The sequence below is a fragment of the Heloderma suspectum genome, chromosome 1 (genome assembly GCF_057233095.1).
Source record: "Heloderma suspectum isolate Gila_16-S chromosome 1, 16-S_ref, whole genome shotgun sequence".
Lineage (NCBI taxonomy): Eukaryota > Metazoa > Chordata > Lepidosauria > Squamata > Helodermatidae > Heloderma > Heloderma suspectum.
In genome coordinates, this window is record NC_139458.1 from 208,699,895 (window position 1) to 208,717,768 (window position 17,874).

General features: G+C 46.1%; 1 protein-coding gene across 1 annotated transcript in view; it reads left to right on the top strand.

The window, feature by feature from the left end:
* The window catches only part of LOC146358673 (aldehyde oxidase 4-like), a 96,085-nt gene that overhangs the window by 47,652 nt on the left and 30,559 nt on the right, over positions 1-17,874 (top strand). Inside the window, 4 exon segments of the mRNA XM_084817127.1 lie at positions 4,092-4,206; positions 12,998-13,117; positions 16,046-16,147; positions 16,902-17,021. Coding sequence (XP_084673253.1) covers positions 4,092-4,206; positions 12,998-13,117; positions 16,046-16,147; positions 16,902-17,021 — 457 coding nt within the window.

The following is a 17,874-nucleotide window of genomic DNA, read 5'->3' on the forward strand; positions in this document are numbered from 1 at the left end:
TCCAGGCGATCCAGGAGGATACCATGGTCAACGGTCAATAAAATATAACCATCTCATCAAACAACTAAAACATCAGTGACAATCATAAACAATTCAACATGTTTGTGTGTGTGTGTGTGTGTGTGTGTGTTTACACACCATTAAATAAACTACAGCAGGTTCCAGAATGCTGAATGCCTCAGATGTTTTATCTCTTCTTTCCTTTTTTTGGCTTGTTGTTTGGCCTGGGTGCTTAACACTGAATTATATTCCCACAGAACCACGATTTGACATAATGACCTGGTTTGCACATAACAAGTCATGTGTTGTTTAACTCCTCAATTGTCCAGGCCATGCGTGCACACAGGGGCATTGCTAGGTTCTTAAAAGATCCAGGGCACGGGCCCATAACACAAATTTGCACACACACACGTGTGTGTGTGTGTGTGTGTATATGTAATATCCAAGTCTAAGTGCACCTCTAATATATGTGTGTGTGCATGTGTAGTGTGTGCATGTGGTGTGCTTTCATGTGTGTACAGATTACATACATACATAAGAAGTGTGCACTGACCCCCCACCCCACTTCAATTCAGCTTTTTGGAAAACATCCCGCTTCTGTTTGGGCCAATTTGTAGTCAGACCATTCCAGCTCAGCACCAAACCTGAATCAAGGTTTGTCAAATGAGTCTTTATGCTTCTTGTTGACTACCATGGGAAATTAGAGAAAAACTGTAACTTTTTTTTCTTGGTCTGAACTGGATGATAATTTCAGGCATAGTAACTCTCTAGAAGGGGATTACACCTGCCCAATATTGGAAAAGTAGGTGCAAGGTTTATATTTGATCTTCTTTTAAAGGGAACTGCCAATAACATCTTTATTACTTGGAAGAATTGGATAAACATATCAGGATTTATTGCCCCATCAGAGGAGATCATGTCTCCAAATTTCAGAATGATAGCCACAAGGGTTTTTGTGCAAAGGTGGCCTTGACATTTTGAGGTCTCCAAAAGAGGACATACTTTTCTCCTTATTTCCCTTGTGGACCGTTGTTCTTAAAATTACAGACAGCCTACAGTTGTCCCTAAGTAAGAAACCAGCAAAGTTTCAGAAGGATAGGTGCAGCAGTTCATGTGGAAGGGGAGTCCTCCAATTTGGGGGAGGGAGTGATTTGCTTTCCCTTCACCCCTTCCCCAATAGTTTTTTGGGGTAAATTTGTATGAAAATGCACAGGTCACTAGAGGTGTCCCCCAGGCAAGAAACCTGCAAAGGTTCTGAAGGATATACGTACATGCATGCAAATTTAGAATGACTAGAATTTATTTACATTTCATCAATATTAGCAGCAAGGGAACATGGGTGGAGAGGTGCTATTGCACTCATGTCCTGCCTGTGGGTTTCCCTTGGGCATCTGGTTGGCCACTGTGTGAACAGAATGCTGGACTACATGGACCTTGATCTGATGCAGCACAGCTCTTTTTATGTTCTTAAATATAGAGTGCCTCTGAGAATATGCTGAATGCTTCTCTTTCACCACTGAGCACTTACATTCTCCCCCTACCAATTCTATTCCCCTCCACGCAACCATCCCTCCTCATTCTACCATCCTCCAGCAACTCTTCATAAAAACAGATGTTTTGTTTTGTGCAACTCTCCTCTACCTCCTCCTTGCTATGCACAAGCTCTCATTGTACCTTCCTCCCCATAACTTCATTTGTGCCAAGACTTCACCAGGATTCAGCCAATGAGTCTGTTTTCAAAACTAGGGCTAAGTTATGGAGAAACTCTGATAATGCAAGTGCCTTTCCCTCACCACTGAAGCTAAATGCAAAATGACAAAAACACAAATGACAAAACATGCGTAGGACTGAGCTGAAAGGGTCATTAGATGGAATTGGGTAAGCGCTGTATTAAGCCTGCAGTACCATGCTCACAACTCAGGACTTATTTCTGAGTAAACATGCAGAACATCAGGGTGCAAACCTCCCTGCAAAAGTAACTTGTGCTGGAATCCTATGCACACTTTCCTGAGGGTAAGCCTCATTAAACATAATGGGGCTTCTGAGTAGGCATACATAGGCTTGTATAAATGAGCAGTATTTATCTCCCCTCCACTTAAAAAACTCCTATTTTTATTAAAGCTTTCTGTTCATAGGAACATAGGAAGCTGCCTTATACTGAGTCGGACCCTGGGTCCCTCTAGCCCAGTATTGTTGACACTGACTGGCAGCAGCGGCTCTCCAGGGTTTCAGGCAGGATTCTTTCCTAGCCCTACCTGGAGATGCTGGGGATTGAACCTGGACCTTCTGCATCCCAGGCATGCACTCCGCCACTGAGCTACAGCCCTTCCTATTGCTGGATAATGGCAACTGAGAAACAAAACAGCCCCAGATTTGTTTCTCTGCAACCACGTGAACCCACTTTTCTCAAAGGCTTGAGTGAGAAGGAGAAAAACCAACCCTCTTGTCTGTTTGTATAAAGTCAAATACAGTTCAGAACTTCTCTTGCCCACTGAAGAGAATTATCTTTAAGAATTCCCCAAGATACGCTCTGGGTGAAATAAAGAAGAGAAAGAAAGAGCAGGATAGGGGAGGGGAGGGAAGAAGAAAAGAAGAATGGTGATTGGAAATGCATGGGAGTGGGTGGGTAGAGAGAATTCCCTAAGTCAAGTGGCTCCTTTCAGAGAGGTAGTACCTCAGAGGAATTTAGGAGGCTGTGGAGGGTTTGTAAGGATTGCACGTACTTCAATTAACTTTATGAGGTGAGGTGGCGGAGGGCTTTTTCTAGCTTTTTTAACACTGTAGAACCTATTTAAAAGCTCCAGTAGGTCCTCAATCATGATGCCACGTAGTCCTAACCCTCCCTTTGGAATAATTTGAGTCCTACAGCTATTTAGGTGAAATTAAAGTGGAGGGGGAGAAAGAAGTTTGTGGAGGCTGATTGGATCCTTTGCTGTACTGAAGCTACTAAACTTCTGCAGAAACCAAAGGTTACAGTTTGGGGCAGTGAAATCAGGTGCTGTGTGAAATACCAGTATTTCACATGAAGCTCTTTCTTCCCTTCCTTCTCCCTCTTCAAAATCTCATTGCAACTTGCAAGCAAGCTCCCAACGGTGGGCATGTAAGAGCAGAAAAGTAGGGGGAGAGGTTTTTTACACCTCAAAAAAACCCTACACCAGAGATTAAGGATAGTGACCTCCCAATGGTCACCTTAAATACCTTCTGATTAGGATCTCTAATCCCCTGTGCGGCTTGGCAGTTTTTATTTTTTGTTTTAGTCTTTGAGAAAAGGAAACCTTACACATGGCTAGCACAAAAGCCACTGGACCTAACTGTCTGAAATTTGGCAGGTTCAGTCAGCTCCACGGGGGCTGCAAGGTCCCCAAATTCCATGCATGCATGTGGAAACACAAAAAAATAGCTCTTTGCTTTGACAGATTTTCTTGAAAATAGCAAATTTTGCCTGTGACTACCATAAAAGCCACTGGACCCAGAGTTTTAACTCAATAACAAACCATAGGTTCAAATTCTGAGTTGTTTAACCCTCAACAACCCAAAGTGCTGGCTTTAGACATCACGACTAGCAACTCAGGAATGGGGTGGCGTTCCTCGGTTGTTTTCCAAAGAGGATGCACCGTGGAAGTAATGAGCAGGCAGGAGGCAGTCCATTCGCTTGTGTGCAACTCTAACAATTGATGGGTTAAACAACCAATGAGTTGTCATTACATGTGAACCAGGTCAGTGCATTGGGTTACATTTCTGAATTGGCAGTCCGTTCACTTTGATCAAGAGTAGGCAAGCACGTTGTTTAACGATGAGGGAAGAATGCTACGTCATACCATCTGTGGTGGCCTACCTTCTTCCTATGTTAGAATTTCACCCTGGTTAGGAGGATTCAGGGGGGTTCCTTAAATGTAGGTACTGGGTAGGATGATACAAAGCTATGTCACAGCTTTGTCTGCCAACAATTAGCTTGGGAAAAGGATATGTTCATTTTTGTCGGTGAATGTTTATGTATTATAACCATAAACAGGCAGATTTATTCGTTCAACTTACCATCTTCCTTGGCTGTGGTGCATATTGGAGTATTTCTATTTCTTTCCCCTTTCCAGATCCATCGATGTTTCAGCGGCCGTGGTAGAACCAGGTGTAGTAGCTGTAGTAAAAGCTGATGATATTCCAGGGAAAAATGGTGACAGTAAAGAGGACGTGTTTGCTGCAGATGAGGTACTTCTTGGTTTAGGCTTTTTGCCTTCTAATAGCGCAATCCTTTACATGTCTACTCTGAAGTAAGTCCATTTGACCTCAATGGGACTTACTCCCAGGTAGGGGGGTATAAGATTGTGTCCAAAATCTCCTCTTTCACTGTCAAGAATATACATTTATCCTGTACATGAATACTTATTATTCAGCATTTATATAGCTTTTTAGAGTGTTCAAGTCCTGAACCATTGAGCTACTGACCTCAGAGAGAGAATCCAGCAGTTAAAAGTCCTGAGATTAACCCTATAAGACTGGTCAATATTTTCTTCCCACATATCAGATGGAAGGGCTGAGATGCTTAAAGCCACCTATTAAGCAAGTGGGATTGCACTGTATGTTAAAAATATATACCTCTGCACAGAAATACAGGAGGATGAGCTTGGTAGCCCCACTGAGAGCATCTGGGTTAAAATAAATGGAGCAAAGAATAAACGGAACATTTATTTATTTATTTATTTCATTTCTATACCGCCCAATAGCCGAAGCTCTCTGGGCGGTTCACAAAAACTAAAACCAAACAACACACAATAAAACAATTTAAAATATATAGAACATTAAAACCACAATATAACAATACAACCACAATAAAACCTAGCAGCAGTACAGGAGTTTAAAATACAGATTTAAAACAGCAAAGATAAAAATTTAGAAAGCTAAAATGCCTGGGAAAATAAAAAGGTCTTCACCTGGCGCCGAAAGGAGTACAATGTAGGCGCCAGGCGAACCTCACTAGGGAGCTCATTCCAGAGCCGGGGTGCCACAACAGAAAAAGCCCTCCTCCTAGTAGCCACCCGCCTCACTTCCTTTGGCAGGGGCTCACGGAGAAGGGCCGCTGATGATGATCTTCAGGTCCGGGCAGGCACATATGGGAGGAGGCGATCCTTCAGGTAACCTGGCCCCAAGCCGTTAAGGGCTTTGAATGTTAACACCAGCACTTTGAATCGGGCCCGGAAATGGACTGGCAGCCAGTGCAGCTGGAAAAGTACTGGCGTAATATGAGCTCGCAGGCCAGTCCCTGTTAACAATCTTGCTGCCCTATTTTGGACCAGCTGAAGTTTCCGGACCGTTTTCAAAGGCAGCCCCACGTATAACGCGTTGCAGTAATCCAGACGAGAAGTGATCAGAGCATGGATAACTGTAGCTAGGCTATCTCTGTCCAGATAAGGGCGTAGTTGGTATACCAGCCTAAGCTGATAAAAAGTGCTCCGTGCCACTGAGTTCACCTGTGCCTCAAGTGACAGTTCTGGATCCAAGAGCACCCCCAAACTACGAACCTGATCCTTTAGGGGGAGTGCAACCCCCTCCAGAACAGGTTGATTATCACCTAGCCGGGCAGACGAACCACCCACTAACAGTACCTCCGTCTTGTCTGGATTGAGTTTCAGTTTATTGGCCCTCATCCAGTCCATTACCGTGCCCAGGCACTGGTTCAGAACAGCCACTGCCTCACCTGGTTTTGATGAGAAAGAGAGGTAGAGCTGGGTGTCATCCGCATATTGATGGCACCTCAGCCCACAACGCCGGATAACCTCCCCCAGTGGTTTCATGTATATGTTAAACAGCATGGGGGATAAAATAGAGCCCTGTGGAACCCCATGGCACAATTGCCATGGCACAGAGCAATAATCCCCCAGCACCACCTTCTGGAATCGGCCATCCAAGTAGGAGCGGAACCACTGTAGTGCAGTGCCTCCAACTCCCAACCCAGACAACCTATCCAGAAGGATACCATGGTCGATGGTATCGAAAGCCGCTGAGAGGTCCAGGAGAATCAACAGGGTCGCACTCCCCCTGTCCCTCTCCCGGCAGAGGTCATCCCACAGGGCGACCAAGGCAGTTTCCGTTCCAAAACCAGGCCTGAAGCCCGATTGAAATGGATCTAGATAATCCGTTTCATTCAAGAGTGCCTGGAGCTGTCCTACAACCACCCGCTCAAGCACCTTGCCCAGGAAGGGGATGTTGGCCACTGGCCTATAATTGTTAACATCCTCTGGGTCCAGGTTAGGCTTTTTCAGGAGTGGTCTAATTACTGCCTCTTTTAAAGCAGCAGGCACCACTCCCTCTCCCAAGGAGGAATTTACAACCTCCTGGACCCAGCCGGACAACCCCTCCTTGTTTGATTTAATAAGCCATGAAGGGCAAGGGTCAAGCACACAAGTGGTCGATCGGACTTGGCCAAGCACCTTGTCTGCATCCTCAGGCCTCAGTAACTGAAACTCATCCAATAAAACTGGACCAGACGGTGCTCTGAACGCCTCTACCAATGGAACTGCATTAATGGTGGTGTCCAATTCATGACGAATCTGAGCGACTTTATCCTCAAAGTGCCGCGCAAACCCGTCACAGCGTGCTACCGAGGGTTCCACCGTCTCTCTCCCTGGCCCAGAATGTAACAGGCCGCGAACCACTCGGAAAAGCTCCGCCGGGCGACACTGAGAAGATGCAATGCTGGTGGAAAAGAACTGCCTCTTTGCCACCCTCACCGCCACAGAGTAGGCTCGATAGTGGGCTCTTACCTGTGTTCGGTCAGACTCAGCACGAGTTTTCCTCCACCTGCGCTCTAGCCATCTCCCCTCTTGCTTCATTGCCCTCAGCTCAGGTGTATACCAAGGAGCTGGCCGGGCTCTGCTCAGAGGGAGAGGGCGCTTGGGTGCGATCGTGTCAACCGCCCGAGTCATCTCTGCATTCCACAGAGCGACCTGGGCTTCGACAGGAGCACCAGCCATACCAGCAGGAAAATCCCCCAGAGCCCTCTGGAATCCATCGGAATCCATTAATCTCCGGGGGCGGACCATTTTAATAGGTCCCCCACCCTTGCAGAGGGGAAAGGCCGCCAGAAGTCTAAACCTCAGCAGGAAGTGATCTGACCATGACAAAGGGACAGATGTTAATTCCTCTACTTTCAGATCACCATCCTCCTGCCCAGTCGAGAAAACCAGATCAAGCGTGTGTCCTTTTATATGCGTTGGGCCGATGACACGTTGGGACAGCCCCATGGTTGTCATGGCGGCCATGAAGTCCTGAGCCGCCCCGGATACAGCGGCCTCGGCATGGAAGTTGAGATCCCCCAGGACCATCATCCTGGGGGTCCTCAACACCAAGTCCGAGACCACCTCCGTCAGCTCAGGCAGGGAGTCCGATGGGCAGCGGGGTGGGCGGTACACCAACAGAATCCCTAATCTGTCCCGGGTACCCAACACAAGGTACAGACACTCAAGATCTGCACTCGAATGAGCAGGAAGCCTGGAGAGGGAGATTGAATTCCTATAGACCACGGCAACCCCCCCTCCCCGACCCTCAAGTCGGTGTTGGTGCTGCACCGAGTACCCAGGAGGGCACAGCTGGGAGAGAGTGACCCCTCCCAGTTCCCCCACCCAGGTCTCAGTAATACATGCCAGGTCAGCCCCCTCATCCACAATCAAATCATGGATGAGGGAGGTCTTATTTTGGGCCGACCTGGCATTCAGCAGCAGCACCACCAGACCCGAGGGCAGACTGGTAAGGCTGCCAGGAACCATCAGGTTGGGGGAAGAACCAGAAGAGGGGACAGCTGTAAGGTGTCTAGCCCCTCTTCTCCTCAGCTGGCCTGTTAATCCCCCAACGCCATACCTCCCCCTGCCCGTGACCACAGTTATGGTGGCACCTCCCCCACCCCCTGAGTTGTCCAATAGTCCTCCCAGGCACATATTAAAATATTAAGATATAAAATATACAACAGTTTAAAAGAATATAAAAGAGATAAAAGAGAACAGCAGCTAAGAAGGAGCAGATAGTCCACGTTTGCCCCTTCCCCTGGTCTTTAAAGCTTCTGCCCTCTGCTGCTGCTGCTATTTGCTGCTGGTGTTGTGGCTGCTGGTGTCTCTGGAGAGGCAGGTGGGTAGATCTTGCGACTCCAAGTGCGACGCTAAGTGCGCACTTAGCGTCGCACTTGGCGCGACGCCGAGGCGCTGCCTCTGGCAGCCCCGCCTTAAGTACCTGTGGGCGGGGGCAGAAGCAGGCTCAGGCTCAGGATCACCCGGTGCAGCTGCTGGCTGGTCCTCCTTCCCCAGGCTCCTTCCCGAGCAGCCTCTGGCAGCCCCGCCTTAAGTACCTGTGGCGGGGGCAGAAGCAGGCTCAGGCTCAGGATCCACCTGGTGCAGCTGCTGGCTGGTCCTCCTTCCCCAGGCTCCTTCCCGAGCAGCCTCTGGCAGCCCCGCCTTAAGTACCTGTGGCGGGGGCAGAAGCAGGCTCAGGCTCAGGATCCACCTGGTGCAGCTGCTGGCTGGTCCTCCTTCCCCAGGCTCCTTCCCCTGTGGTCGGAGTCCACTGTCAGCCACCCACTCAAGGAGAAGAGGATGAAACTTTGAAAAGCAAATTGCCAATGTTTCAAGGAAGGATGATGTAATAGTAATGGGGGACTTCAATTTCCCTGATTTTTTGGGGAGGCAAATTCTGCAAAACATGGCCCCTCCAAGAAATTCCTGTCTTGTGTTGTGGATAACTTCCTCCTACAGAAAGCGGAGGAAGGAACTAGAGGATTAGTTATCCTTGGCTTGATCCTAACCAACAGAGATGACTTAGTGGATAAAGTAACTGTTATGGGAACTCTGTGGAAAAGTGATCATGTTATACCTGAGTTCTTGGTTCTAAAGGAAGCAAAAGCTGAGCGTAGCCAAACGCATACCCTGGATTTTAGGAAAGCCAATTTTAATAAACTCAGAACAATGATAAGTAAGGTCCCATGGCAAGTGACTCTAATGAGAAAAGGAGTCTAAGATGGGTAGGAGTTTTTTTAAAAAAAGGAAATTCTAAAGGCACAATTACAAACAAGTCCAACAAGAAAAAAAGGTGGAAGACAACAGAAGAAGCCAATGTGGCTTCACAAAAAGCTTAGAGATGACCTGAAAACAAAAAGGGACACATATAGGAAGTGGAAGGAAGGCCAGGTTACAAAGGAAGAGTATAGGCAGGAAGCACAGAATTGCAAGGATGGCATTAGGAAGACTAAAGCTGAGAACGAGCTGAAGTTAGCAAGGGATGCTAAAAGCAACAAAAAGGCTTTCTTCAGCTATGTGCATAGTAAAAGACAGAGGAAAGAAATGGTGGTTCACCTATTAAATAAAGATGGCAAAATTAGGGATGTTAGAGAATTCAGCCACGGACTCCAGTGAGAGTCCATGGCAGAAGGAGCAATCCCCACCACCACCCCGCGAAACTCCCCTGGGACGGATCTTACCTTGTGTCGGCCGTTCAGTCCATCCGCTGCCCACGGTCTGTGGCCATGAATGGCTGCCCTGGTCTGCAGCCGCCATTTCCCTCCCTGTGTTAGCCATGATAGGCAATGCAAGTATTTACATAGCCTATCACGACAAAGAGCAGGGACGCAAATAGCGTCCGCTACGCCATTTGCGTCGCTGCTCTTTTCGTGATAGGCTACGTAAATATATACGTAGCCTATCACGGCTAATGCAGGGACGTAAATGACAGCCGCTACGCCATTTGCGTCCCTGCTCTTTGCCGTGATAGGCTACGTAAATACTTACATAGCCTATCATGGCTAATGCAGGGACACAAATGGCGGCCGCTACGGCAGCTGCTATTTGTGACTGCAGCCCAGCAGCGGACGGAGGTCCGGCTGCGGGTGGCCCCAGCCAGCGGTTCTGCAGACTCGCCGCAGAGTGGAGCCGGCCAGGGAGGATTCCGGGGGGAGGGACAGATCGCCTCCCCCCCACCACGGAAGCCCCGGACCGGAACAAGGTAAGGGATTTGTACATCCCTAGGCAAAATGATAACAGATGACAAAGAAAAGGCAGAGGTTCTCAATTCCTACTTTGGCTCAGTCTTCTCCCAAAAGAGGGTCTATGACCCCCCTTGCAAAGGCGAAGTACAGGCTGAAGGGGCAGGATTGCAGCTTGAGATTGATAGGTATATGGTCAAGGAACACCTAATTCCTTTGAATGAGTTCAAATCTCCAAGGCCAGATGAACTACATCCTAGAGTAATAAAGGATCTGGCAGAAGAACTCTCAGAACCACTGCCTATTATCTTTGAGAAATCATGGGGGACGGATGAAGTGCCAGATGACTGGAGGAGGGCTAATGTTGTCCCTATCTTCAAAAAGGGTAAAAAGGAGGAACTAGTCAGTCTGACATCAATCCCTGGGAAAATCCTGGGAAAAGCAGAATGATAAAGCAATCAGTCTGTAAGCACCTTGAAAACAATGCAGTGATTACTCGAAGCCAACATGGATTTGTCAAGAACAAATCCTGCCATATGAATCTGATCTCATTTTTTGATCAGGTAACCTCCCTTGTGGGCTGTGGGAATGCTGTGGATATAATATACCTTGACTTCAGCAAAGCTGTCAACAAAGTGCCCCATGATATCCTGATGAGCAAACTAGCCCAAAGTGGGCTAGATGAAACAACTCTCAGGTGGATCCACAGTTGGCTACAGAATCGGACTCAAAGAGTGCTTATCAATGGGATCTTCTGGGGAGAGGTAATGAGCAGGTAGTGTAGGGCTCAGTCCTGGGCCCAGAGCTCTTCAACGTTTTTATTCATGACTTGGATGAGAAGGTGCAGGGAAGGCTGATCAGATTTGCAAATGACACAAAATTGGGTGGGATAGCTAATACCCTGGAAGACAGAAACAAAATTCAAAGTGAGCTTGATAGGCTGGAGCGCTGGGCAGAAAATGACAGAATGAAATTTAACAGGGATAAATGCCAAGTTCTGCACCTAGGAAAAAGAAACCAAATGCACACTTACAAGATGGGGGATACTTGGCTCAACAATACTACAAGCGAGAAGGATCTTGGAATTGTTGTCAATCACAAGCTGAATATGAGCCAACAATGTGATGTGGCTGCAAAAAAGGCAAATGCTACTTTGGGCTGCATTAACAGAAGTATAGCTTCCAATTCCCATGAAGTACTGGTTCCCCTCTACTCAGCACTGGTTAAGCCTCATCTGTAGTACAGTTCTTGGCGCCACACTTTAAGAAGGATGCAGACAAACTGGTTTGATTAGGGTACTGGAAACAAAGCCCTATGAAGAGAGACCGAAAGAACTGGGCATGTTTAGCCCTGAGAAGAGAAGACTGAGGGGAGATAGGATAGCGCTCTTCAAGTACTTGAAAGGTTGTCACAGAGAGGAAGGCCAGGATCTCTTCTCGATCATCCCAGAGTGCAGGACACAGAATAATGGGCTCAAGTTACAGGAAGCCAGATTCTGGCTGAACATCAGGAAAAACTTCCTGACTGTTAGAGCAATACGACAATGGAACCAATTCCCTAGGGAGGTGGTGGGCTCTCCCACACTGGAGGCATTCAAGACGAGGCTGGACAGCCATCTGTCTATGATGCTTTGACTTGGGTTCCTGCATTAAGCAGGGGGTTGGACTCAGTGGTCTTATAGGCCCCTTCCAACCCTACTAGTCTATGATTCTAAGAAATTTGCTGCCTGAGTCAAAGAATACGATGGCACTCCTTTCCATTCCATGTATAAAAACCAATCAGACTGATAGTTGAATCTTTCTTCAGCACTGTTGATGGGACAGCTTTCTTCACTCTACCTGATGGCAGTAGGCTAGCTTAGGGGGTGCAGGCCGGGCTGTATGGCACGCAGCTCTCTGTTCCAACACCTTTGCTGCCTCCCCTCATCTTCCACCTGAGGCAACTGCCTTGCCCTGCCTAATAGTAGGGCCAGCCCTGCTGTTGAGTTCATGACAGAAATGAGGTTTGAATTAGCAATTTCCAAATTCACAAACTCTTAATCACTACCCTATATAATCAATCTTCACTTCACAAAACAGTATTCACTCCTAAATGTCAAGTATTAAGAAGAACTGTTCAAAAAAGTGCAATATTTGTTTCATGTACATTCTCAATCTTTCTATACCTATTTTTACCTCAGATATGTGCACCCTTTAAAAATAGCAACTAACTACTTAAAACCAGAGTAATTAGTCTGCTACAAGGTGGAAATGGTCTGTTTGAACAGATACATATGAAGTGATATTTATGATAATGATAATAGCTTTACAACAGTGGTTTCTATGTGGGAATGGGAACCTCTTGTATCTCAGCTTGTCTACTGTGCTTTGCAGAGAATTCTGTACTAGGGTGTACATTTAGTTCAAATGAGGCCCTGGTCAGGCATTATTACTGCCTCTCATGAACTCAGAGTGTGCCTTAGAACATACCCAGTGCTCTGCACTGCATATTTAAGGGGAAGCTCTGTAGTGGTAGTAGAGTGGCCATTTGTCCTACTTTACAATCCTCTGTTTGAAGGACTGTTCAGTCCAAGTCTGGTTTAAAGAGGGGAGAGCGACAGGGAGCTTGATGTTGTCCATCAACAGTGAGCCCCTGGACAACAGAGAGATCGCCCAGTCATAGTCTTCCCCATGATCATATTATATAAATGACTGTCATTATTATTTTCATCTCCACGTATAATTAGCATATGCCAAATGTATGCAAATCAGCATCCTCTTTTGTCCTGTTTTTTGGTGATGCATTTCCTTTCTTTTGAAGAGTCATACATCTGGTCACCCTAACTGGTGGGCAAGCTCTTGTTCAGGGATGTTTGCCTGCCTTTACTGACCTCCTCACTGCAGAGCTCCTGAGAAGCTTCCAAAGAACCTTCCCTGGAACACAGTTTGAAAACCACAGCCTTAGGACAAAGTATATTGGGGCAGAGCAAAACCATGCTGTCACTGTCCTGTATAATAACCTCTCCCTCAGCTTATGTTATGACTGTTGGGTCTCATGCAGGTAATATTCATTGGACACATTATCTGCGGTGTGGTTGCAGAGACCTATGAATGTGCAAAGAACGCCACGAAAAAAGTGAAGATAGAGTATCAAGACCTGGAACTGATCCTGACAATTGAGGTAAAAATCAGCCTCTTTTTAATTTTGTGTGGTATTTCCCTCCCATTTGGTCTTAACTGTTGGAATAGATAAGAACATAAGAAGAGCCCTTCAAGATCAGACCAAATGGTTAATCTAGTCTAGCACCCTGTTTCCAGCAGTGGTCGGCCAGATGCTTCTGGGAAACCTCCAAATAAGGCATGAAGGCAACAGTCCTTTCCTGCTGTTTGACTTCAGCAACTGGGTCCATTTAGCTGTCATGGCTAGTAGCCATTGTTAGATTTCCATACATTTGTCTAATCAAATTTAAAGCCATCTAAGCCTGTGGCTATCACTACAACTTGTGAGAGTGAATTCCAAAAATTAATTACGCTTTGAGTGTTGGTCCTGTCAGTGACCTCAAATTTTATGAGAAGGAGTATTATGAAAAGAGGAGAGAACCCCACCCCCACCCCAACATTAACTCTCTCCACACCATTCATCTATAATAATAATAAAGGAGGGTGTGTGTATGTGCGCGTGTCTGTCTGTCTATCAATGCCATAGCTCCAATACTGTGAAGCCTAGACACCTGAAACTTGTCATTTATACTAAGGGGACCTTAGGGGTGTGCACCTCTATTTTGTTTTTGAAATGCATAAATTAATTTACATTAATAAGATGTGTCAGTGTGTTTGAAGCTTGCAGTAGCATTGTCAGTCACTAGGTGGCAAACTTCCCTAATGAGCATATAGCTTTGCAGTTGAAACAGTTGAAGCCAGGAGACAGTAGGCAGAGGGACAGAGTTATATGCCTCCCCACTCCTCCCTGCTGTGTGGCAGCCCCCCTTGAGGAGAACAGAGGGGACAGACCTTTTTTCTCCTCAACTAAAAAGATCAACTAAAAAGTTCAAACAAGCCTTTCCTTGTAGGAAAGATGCTCCAATCCAATGATCCCCAACCTGGTGCCCTACAGATGTTTTGGACTTTAACTCCCACCAGCCCCAGCCAGCATGGCCAATGATCAGCTATCTTGGGAGCTGTAGTGCAAAAAATCTGGAGGGCACGAGATTGCAGAAGACCACTCCAATCACTTGATCATTTTGGTTGCCCTTTTCCTCCAGTCCAACAAGGGGAACTGTAACAAACCCTCTCCAGACATTTGCTGCAGGGTAACAATCTCAAGCAACAAGAAAACTGGATACTTAGCACCAGGGCAGAGAACTGAGGAAGAACAAGAGAGAGGATTGCAGCTGCTTGTGCATTAGCTGTAGCATGTCCAAAATTAAAATCAGGGTGGACTGAAGGTTTATCTTGATTCACTGATGAACTACTGGCCCACTTCTACAAGATCACCTAGTGCCTGGTGATTGCTGAGATTCATGCAAAGAAAGGTGACCCTCTTGGACCTTGTTCATGTCCAGCAGGGCATTGCTTCAGTTCTTAAGCAAGAGCGCATAGCCAGGATCACTCAGGACAGCCTAGTTATGCCTTCAGAGAAACGTTGTCCAGGGATAGTCATTCTCTTGCTTTATAGATGTCTGCAACATGCTCTTTAAGGCTCCAAATTTCAAATCGGTGGGGCTGATCAGCCTTTAGGTTGTTTGGGAGTCTCTTGAATCAGGCATGGCTGTCTGGGTAAGATGAACAGTAAACAGGGACTTCCTCCCTTTGGCAGTGTCAGTCAATACACATTTCCTTTTTGTCCTTGTTTTAAAACAATACTTATCCTTATAGAGCACCTAAGACTGTTCAATGCACTTCACATACATGCTGTCTGCAGTCCTTAAAATAACCCTATATGATGTAGGGAAAGATGGATCAGTCTATTTCCAGTCCATGTCAATTTTGCATGTGTTCATTCGTGAGTCCGTTCCTTCTCATTTTTGCATTAATTTCTATGTAAATACATATTTAAATACGCATTTGTGAATATATTTTGTCACAAAATATGCACTTATAAACATATTTGATCAAAATCTGTGCAGTTCTGAATGTATTTTATCCTAAAGTATGCATTTTCCAGTTAATTTGACAAATCGCAAAATTTAGAGACATGTGAAATCTGAAGGATAATCATGTTCTGACTTGCACAGTAGTCTGAGAGGTGTGGATCAGGTCAGTTTGACTCAGAACTCACAAGGATCAAATTCCTCAGGCATACTGACATAAGATGTCAGTATCAGTGTCCCTTTATAGCAGATGGGGGTGGCCACAACATAGTGGCTCTCTTAAGGACATCTAGTGAGGTTCATAGCTGATAGCTCATACCCTAGCCACTATGCTACCCCATCAGCTGCTTTCCTGAAGAAGGATGTTCCCCATTCTCACATGTAATACCTAATAACCCACTATGGATCTGTGACAGTAGATACAACTCAAAGAGATGGGTTTTTAAACTTGCCATTGTGAGAATGGCAAGTTGAGTGTGCACGCGCGCGCGCGCGCACACAAACGGACAAAGGACACTAAGGCGGCCAGATGCAAAAGAGGGTAGTGCTTCTGCACCTTTAATAGTTATGTAGAAGAGGGAATTTCAGCAAGTACAACTGTTAAAGGTGCAGGAGTACCTCTTTAGCTTCTGGTTACCCGAAAGGGGACCCAGTGCCCAGTATGAGAGACAGCAGATGCTGGATGTGTGAGAGTGGCCCAAATTCTTTGTATGCATGCATTTACGTGCTTGTTTGTTTCTCAAGACCGTTCTTGTTCATCCAGCATTTTGAAGATGGACTTTTGAGCATCAGGGATTTGATGAACAAGAAAAGAGCAGATTGTTTTATTTATATTAGGCTCCTTAGCTGGAGTAAATTCCTTAGCTGAAGTAAATTCAGTGCAACTGATCTGGGAAAGGCTATCAACACATCTTAAAGAATCACGAAGTCAATGGTGGTGGTAGTGGTGATGACGATGATGATATCATGTTTTCTATGTCCTTTGGGGGCTGAATGCTAAATCTTTCTCTGTATTATAGGAGGCAATTAAGCATAATTCATTCTTGTCAGAAGAAAAGAAAATAGAAAAAGGAAATGTTGAAAATGCATTTAAGACTGCTGAGAACATCATTGAAGGTAAGGTGCTATCGGCACTGGATGGGGTCCGGTGACATGGCAGCAAGCCTTCTACTGGGCAGATTCAGTCTATCTATTTACATCAGGGGGGTGAACAACCTTTTTGGCCCAAAGGGCCACTTCGGGTATCAATTGGGTTGTCATCCCGGCACCCATACATAACCTAACCTGATTCCTGCCATAGAAGCCTTTTTCCTAGAGCATCCCCAGAACATCTAGGAAACTAGAAGGAACCTTCAAGCACTGCTTCCTAGACTGCTTCAGGGACATTCTAGGAATGAGGCTGCTATGAATGAGCAGGAACCATAGAACCTGTTCTTAGAGCGTCCCCCACCCTGTTTTGATGGTGGCAGATGCTGGGCATCTGGGGACTGTCAGACAAGGCTTGAGGAGACACCTGTGAGCCACAGGCCACACTTTTTGCACTGATTTGCATTATCACAGGTGAGTTTTCCTCCTCGAGATCAATAGGCTTACCTGAGATGAAAATCTTACCATGGGACAACAGTACACCTTATACAGAAAACATGTCTTTGTGACTCCCCACTTTGTCTGCACAAATACCTCTTTGCTGCAGTTCTTTGTACGTTCTTTTGCTTTGGAGTGTTCTTGGTCATCCCTCAGCATCCCCTCTTTTGGTCTTTACATGTGTCCTGCTCATTTAAATATCATCCTCCTATCAAGGCTACGTGGGATGAAGTGTGCAGTATGATCAGGTACAAATTGTGCTGTCTGGTGCAATTGTTTTTAACATGTGAGCTCCACGTTGGAGGGCAAGAACATTTTTACCTGGAAACAGACAGTGTGTTTGTCGTTCCAAGGAAAGAGGATAACGAAATAGATGTATATGTGTCTACCCAGTATCCTACAAAAGTACAGGTGAGGGTGGAACCCAAATCTTTGACCACCAGCATGGAAAATCTTTGCCATGGTTTCAGCACCAATCATCTAATAGACAGACGATACCCCACTGACACCAAAAGGTCCTAGACTGGAAGTAATTGGTTGTTGTCAATGTTAATAATACCAATACCAGTATATATATGAATTAATTGTGTACTCCACATTTCTACAGCACCTGTGGCCAAGCAGTTTACAAAAAAGTAAGAACAGATATTATAAGGCAACAAAACACATCAAAACACAATATCAGAAGTTTAGTGAATACACGCAAACAGCCTTCCCCTACCTGGTGCCATCCAGATGTTCTGGACTACAGCTCCTAGCATTTCTGACCATTGGCCATGCTGGCTGGCGCTTCTGGAAGTCCAAAATATCCGGAGGGCATCAAGTTGTGGAAGTCTGCAGTAAAACACACTTGAAACAGTCTAACAATGGCAGATCGTTGAAGATTAAACTTCTGTCTAATCAAAATGGGTTTTTCAGAACCCACATAAGCCCAGGAAGAGAGGTTGCCTGGCAGATCTCAGGGAGGGCATTGCAAAGTTTCAGAGCCATCACCAAAACCCCCCGATCACATGCACCCATCCATTGAACCTCCAACAGTGATGTGACAGAAACAGGGCCTGTCACACTGATCTTAGGGCTTGGCCAGGTTCATAAGGGAGAAGGAGAATCTTGACATACCCCCTCCCAGGTAGCATTTGAGTCTCGAAACAGTTAACCATGTGTAGCTGTTGTAGGTTAGGAGCGTAGAACCTCAGGCCTGGGGGCCAAATCCAGCACTCCTGGGGTCCCAATCTGGCCCTTCTGGGATTCCTCAGATGCTACA